The following is a 6,450-nucleotide window of genomic DNA, read 5'->3' as shown; positions in this document are numbered from 1 at the left end:
AGGCTTATCATTGGGTAACTGTATGGACCTTAATACACTTCCAAGATTACTAAAATCAACTCTTCTCATAATTCCTTACATGTTTTAATTATATCTTACTTAATGAGATGAGTAAAAGTAAGATGTTATGTCTAGTGGGCTAATGTGCATTGATTGCACGTTTTTGGGAGAAAATCATGGCACTTTTGGCTAATTAAGGTGCAGGAACTCGAATGAGAGAAGAAGGAGAGATTATAGGAGATGGATCTTCCTCATTAAATCCCTCACTCATTCGAATATGCCTCAATAAAATTGCACTAGCTCGAAGTTGAAAGCAGCCGAGTCATGGAGCTCATTGGCAGCCGAGCCAATGATAGTTAAGAACCAGTTCATCTTGAGTTTGGGAGCCAAACCTCCCTAAATTTAAGGAATTTGTTGGAGGATTCAGTTGTATAAATAAGGCGGCCTAGAGCCTCATTAGGATTCAGATTTTTTATGTAAGAGAACTAAGCATTTTCGAGTTGAAGGATAGTGGAAAAACATTGTTATGTAATTTTTTGATATGATAATGAGAATGAGAATTTCCTTGATCCAACACTGAGCTGACTTATAGGGTTGAAGCTCTTGGGTTAGGGCCCAACCCTAGCAGCAGAGATTCCTCTTATTCTACTTGTATGCTTAGGTTATTTCATAGATTAATTGTTGAATTGATTTTGGCATTGTTTCATTGCAAGTATTGGTTAATTTGATTAGTTTGCTTCCATTTGTGTATAGCTTTAGAGGTATCTTCAGAGAGATAAAGGAATACCAAAAAGGTTGATAGCAGGTGGATCTTGCCTCACTCCTCCCTTCAAGGACCATGGTTTGAGGAAAACCTCATTTTCAGCCCCAAAAAGACAGAATTCTGATTTCTTATGGAATTTAGGGTTTTCTACTAATTAGGCCAACATCTTTTCAGTTTTCAAGAATAGGTTTTAGTTGTTATTTCTCATATCCCCAGCTTTATATTAGATCTCATGGTGTCTCACAATATCTTGCAAGTATTTCCATGCATGAACTAGGCAACTAAATGATGGAATTTTGTTTTCCTATGTTGACTGAAAATCTTTCTTGTTTGACATGATTCATGGGTAAATGCCAGTGATGTGTGTATTGCAGGAGTTTCAATAAGTGTAGGAAGATCTCATGTTAGTAGCCCAGCCTAACTGCATCCATCCATGATCACCAAAATCCACTAAGTCCATAAACCAATTTATCATTCCATAAGAACAAATTTCCATGCTTGTTGAGAAAATCCAACCATCTTACAAACTTTGATTTGAGTTCCGAGGAAGTCCTAGCCACTCCCTTTCCTCATTTATTCCATCATTAACCTTCCCTAAGCCCTATACGACCTTCCAAATCACTCTTTATGATTTCTATCAGATCCTGTAGGAATACAGGGGATCCTGTAGGAGCATTAGTACATCGTGTAGGATGACCTGTAGTGGCCTGTTTTGAGGTCGATTGTTGGAAAATGCATCCAGAAAGTTAGGAGAAGACCCCTGCTTGCCTCACAAGACATCTAAAACTTCACAACCAATCTCTCTCCACACCTAACCCACCTGCCATACAACCATGGAGAATCAGCATTCATATTTTCACAAAAAGGACACAAAGGAAAAAAAGGTTATTATGTTCATTCATATGCACAACAGTAAAGTGTTTTATTATCTCAAATTGCATGCTTAGGATAGTTAGGATTACACATACGTTAGTTTAGAATTATTTTGAAGCAAGAAATCTTAACAAATAGTTAGATAAGTGGAGTGTCTAAAGAAGCATGTGTGATCTATAATTCAAGCAAGTGTGAATGTATTTTAAGCAGGAGTTTGTTTCATTTTGTTTTCATACAAGTATGATTGTTGTTTATATAGATGTGTGATGAGATTAAATAATAGTTTTTGCTTTTGAAATTGAGTGTGTGTGTGTATATAATTCTTATTTATGAATCTCTTCTTGGGAAAATGGCAGATGGAGCTGGTAAGATCATGCCCCTGTAGCATGGCCTGAACAGGGTTTTGAGAAAACGGGGTTGCAGGCCGGCATCGGTCCTACAGCCAACCCTGACACCGTCCTTCATCGGGTCTTGAGCCTGGGATTTTTTTACTATTGTCCTTTGTTTTTTCCCCCCATACCTCCGCAGGCTCTTCTTACTTACCCTTCCTATTTTTCACCCCGTTCTGGTTTACCCTACTCCGTCGATCGCTGCTAGGTCTCTGTTCCTGTGCCCAAACAGCTAACGGCTGCCGCCCATCGCTTTCCTCACGCCTGCACATCCCGAACGGTTTTCTTCTGCTCCACATTTCTCGCCCCTGAACGGCCCAACGACATACCTTGCTGTCGGCGACAGTCCCCGACGGTTACCTGGTTCCGAGGTTGCATCATGTTTTAAGCAGCTGGCGATATGGATCTTGACGAGGTGGACTACTCGGACTCTCCGCTGGCAGAAGGCTCCATCTGGCGATCCACGTTTACGGCTTCTGGAGGTCTGTACAGTGAAAGTCTGTCCGCCAGTTTTGAGGACCTCACTCAATCGACGGATCCGGCTCTCCCCGCCTCTCTACAGCCTGCCGAACCCTCTTCCTGGGCACCATTCTCTGTTCCCTCTCCGGCCTCCCTTGGTTTTCTAGCAGAATGCTTCCAATCCTCCCCTATCGACGCCGGCCCCTCAAATCTGCAGGGTTTACAACCCCTTCCACATCAATCTGACGCTCCCCCTGAAGCCCCCCTTCCTACAGCTCCCCTCCCCCCTTTAGCTCCCCCTGCCTCCTCTAGAAGCTACAACACCATCCCCCCCCTCCCGGAGGCTATCCCCCCCCCTTTCGATCCCTCTCCCCTCCCCCCCAATTGATGCACCGGTTGGATCTAGGGCACCTGCAAACCCTAGCCGCATGTCCTCCCGCCCGACGAAGAAACAACGATGCTTTAAATCCAGACCTGAGGACATCATTCTGAGGCTAGAAGAAGACATCCAGTGGGGAGACGCGATGGATTTAGCGGACAGAGTTCTTGTGGGGTGCATCCGGGGCAGGAATTACTCTGCGGAAAAACTGAAGACCTGGGCTACGGAGATTTGGGGCCAATACCTGGCGGAAATCCCCTCTGTCCAGACATTCGTGCGAGGCTGGTTCGCATTGAGGTTCGTAAGGGCTGACCACACGAGCTGGGTACTGTCATCTTTCTGGCACTTCGAAAAAGCACCAGTACTTCTCAAAATATGGACGCCCCTTTTCGACCCGGAGACTGAACAAATCGGGGTCGGGCCTGTTTGGGTTAGACTCCCGGGCTTGCCACTTCAGTACTGGTCAGAGGACATTTTCAGGAGAATCGGAAACTCTCTGGGCACCTTCATGGAATCGGACAAATCTTATCTCTCGACGGGGATGATGGCATACGCCAGGGTTCTAGTCCACTTAGACACGAGAGGAGGCTTGCAGGAACACATCACTATTCAGTGGAAATCATTCTCGAGGAAGTAGAAGCTAGACTATGAAGGAATCCCTTACCGATGTAGGAGATGCCATCAAGTGGGTCACCTCTACAGGGATTGCCCCCTCCTCAAAAAGATTCACTAGGAATCCATGATGCAGGACCAACCCACTTCAGCGAGACCCCTAGCTCCTCCGGCCGCGGCGGCACCAAGGGCAGAACATATCAAGACCTCAGACACAGTGGAAGCGCCGCTCGCACCTCTGAAAAAAAGCAGGGCAAAAACCCAATCAGGCCTCCATCTCCTCCTCTGACGCGCTCAAGGGCTGCAAAGGGAGTCGTCTTTTCATCGGGTATGTCTCTTCCCCCTGTTGACTCTGCATCACATCTTACTTCTTCTTGTTTATCTCTATCCTCCCACTTGCCCCCTCCGGTCTTGATTCCCGGCCCCTCATCCCCATCGGTTCTCGACCTGGTGGTGGACTCCCGCCCACCGTTTCCCCCCACGAAATCTCACCATCTCTATATGACCTGCCCTCTCCCACAGCCATCGGCCATTTTTACCTCCTGCTCCCTCCCCTCCGTCCCGTCCCGCCCCCTTCAATCGCCCTCTCCCTCGGTAAACTCCACTCCGAGGTACTCCACTCGCTCAACTGCAAAGAAGAAAGAGCCAGACGCCATAGGACTGGATACTGCCCCATCCATCCTCTCCCCCAAGCAGGGTAGAGGTCGACCCTCTAACATTCACAAGGCAAAAGAACAAGTTGGGGACGAAGTGATCCAGGGAAAACAGCACACCATTGAAAGGGTTCTTAGAGCAAAGGACACCCTTCCCCCCCCCCCCCCCCTCCATGAAGATTTTTGTTATAGACATTTTTGTGCCTTGCAACATGAAGCATGAAATGTCCATAATCTGAGGGATCCAAAGTCCCTAAACATGTTGTTCCTACCCCTAGAGGAACAAGGCCAGCAAACCACAGCACTGAACAAAAGTTCTCCACTTGAAAACACTCAAAAACAAGGCAATTCTGGATCATGTCAACTGCTCCACTGAGCATCTGCGTTGAATGTCAACTGCTCCACTGTCTACCTGCGTTGAATGTCAACTGCAAAGAAGGCTACCTACGCTGGGCGAGTTTGGACATGTGGCACAGTCATTCCTCAAGGTGTCAATGCCCAGGAAGATTCCAAAATGACACTTGGATCAAAGAATTCGACTGGTGATGAGTAAGAGGTTCTAGATCTCCAAGTGGAAGCAAGAACCTCCAAGTGGACTTAAGAACTGAAGTGGGAGAGGACACTAGTCAGCTTCATGCCAGCCTCAAGCTGACTCATCCTTTCTCCAAAACTCCTATATATAGATCTCTCTCATGAGGTCTAAGGGGGCTGGAATCTTGTGAATGTAAAGAATTGTTGTTGGTTTGAGTTTAGAACTATTGGGTGATTTGCTTTGAAGAAGGTGAAGAGGAGATTTCTTTCTACTGGGAAGGTGATGCTGGATTGGGCCTCTTATGGTTGTATCACTTCCTGAACCTTACTTCTTCCATTAATAAAGCATTTGAGGTTCTTCTATATGCATGTGTCTCAATGGTGTATTTTTATACTTGTATATTTGATTTATTCTAATCCTTGAATCAATTATGAATGTATGCTTCTTGTAGTTTCCCTCTCTTGCCATTTTGCAGGATCTTGGTGTAGCTGGGCCAGCGAAAGAGCAAGGAGCTGGGGGCAAGCAGCAAGGAGAGAAGATTGGATCAACCATTAGCGAAAGACATCGGTTAGTGGATCTCTTTCTCCCTTCTTTTACATCTCATAAAGAAGTAATCTCAGATAGCTTTGCTTTGATTGTTGCTAAGGAACTATCACCCTTAGAGTGGGATAGGGTCATTCCGTATTGGATACTTTTCCCAACAACAAATTGGCGACTCCACTGGGGATCGTATCTTGTTGGTTGTTTGTGTTTTTGCTATTCATTTCCTAAACACAGGGAGTACCGAATCGAACTGCATTTGGATCTTTCAAATGCAAAGTAGAAGGCAGCTACTCTAGCTCAGTTTCTGGGCATGTTTATGATTTGAAGCGCTGATCCACAAGGACTCTGAACAGATCTTAGTGATAGCTTTTCATCCTCCTTTGAATCATCCTTTAGTGTGTACTTGATTGGTAGCTTTGATTTGGCCAAAAACTGTTGATTTCTGAGCAATCTGTGACCCGGAAACCAAGAGAAACGAGAGTTTCTCTCTTCATTGCAGGCACTGTGAAGGCAGTCTGCATTTCATCGCAGGTCCCGAAGGGGCTACCTGCGCTGAATGTCAAACTGACAGTGTTCTACCTGCGCTGAACCAGTGTGGCCTTGTGCAGCTGGGGTTCTTTGTCCTTTATTGCCCTGTCTTGATCCCTGTTTTTGCAGCCTGTTATCAGTCAACGTACCTATCTGAAACCACCTTTCTTTGCCACTATTCCGCCTCGGTTGTATAAAGAAACTGTATTTGTTCTTTTTGTATTTCTTACATCATTTGCAATTTCCCATAACGAAAGTGAACTAGTCTTGCTGTGACCTCTTAGATCTAGACCTGTGATAAGTGTCGTTCTGATCTTAAGAGTTAGTTTGTTTGCTTTTCATAGCTGATTGAGCTTTTTCTTTCGTCATATGGTTTGAATTTATGTATTTCTAGTGTTGAAACAAGTAAATCTTAAGGTGTCTTTTGATTTTGGACAAAAGCTTGTTTGCTTTCACTTGAAATTGAGTTCAAAGTTATACAACAGCTTTCTTTTTGTAGTACACCAACATTAAGAAAGAGAAAAGAAATACCTGCATTGTGCATGTGCATTTTGACAGTTTGCATGTTGATTTAGGAAAAAGTGCATTAGTGTGTGCTCTATGATCTGTGTGAAAAGATGATGTCTTTCTTTTCCCTCAGTAGTTAAGATTTTCATAAGTTGAAAAGATTGAAAAAGCTTGCTTCTCATCTTTAGACTGCATTTAGGAATTTGTATCAT

At 44.6% G+C, this 6,450-nt stretch overlaps 1 protein-coding gene across 1 annotated transcript; it reads left to right on the top strand.

Moving 5' to 3' along the window:
- Positions 1-3,008: 3,008 nt before the first annotated feature.
- LOC149180824 (uncharacterized) lies at positions 3,009-3,500 on the top strand. The gene has a single exon (XM_089414001.1). It carries the CDS (start codon positions 3,009-3,011, stop codon positions 3,498-3,500), a length of 492 nt encoding a protein of 163 aa, XP_089270127.1.
- The last annotated feature ends 2,950 nt before the right edge of the window (positions 3,501-6,450 follow it).

This window comes from Pinus tabuliformis, chromosome 3_2, assembly GCF_031772625.1.
Source record: "Pinus tabuliformis cultivar Carrire ecotype Pingquan chromosome 3_2, CPIR1, whole genome shotgun sequence".
NCBI classification, from domain to species: domain Eukaryota; kingdom Viridiplantae; phylum Streptophyta; class Pinopsida; order Pinales; family Pinaceae; genus Pinus; species Pinus tabuliformis.
The sequence above is the reverse complement of the archived record's forward strand: the minus strand, read 5'-3'. Positions and strand labels throughout refer to the sequence as shown.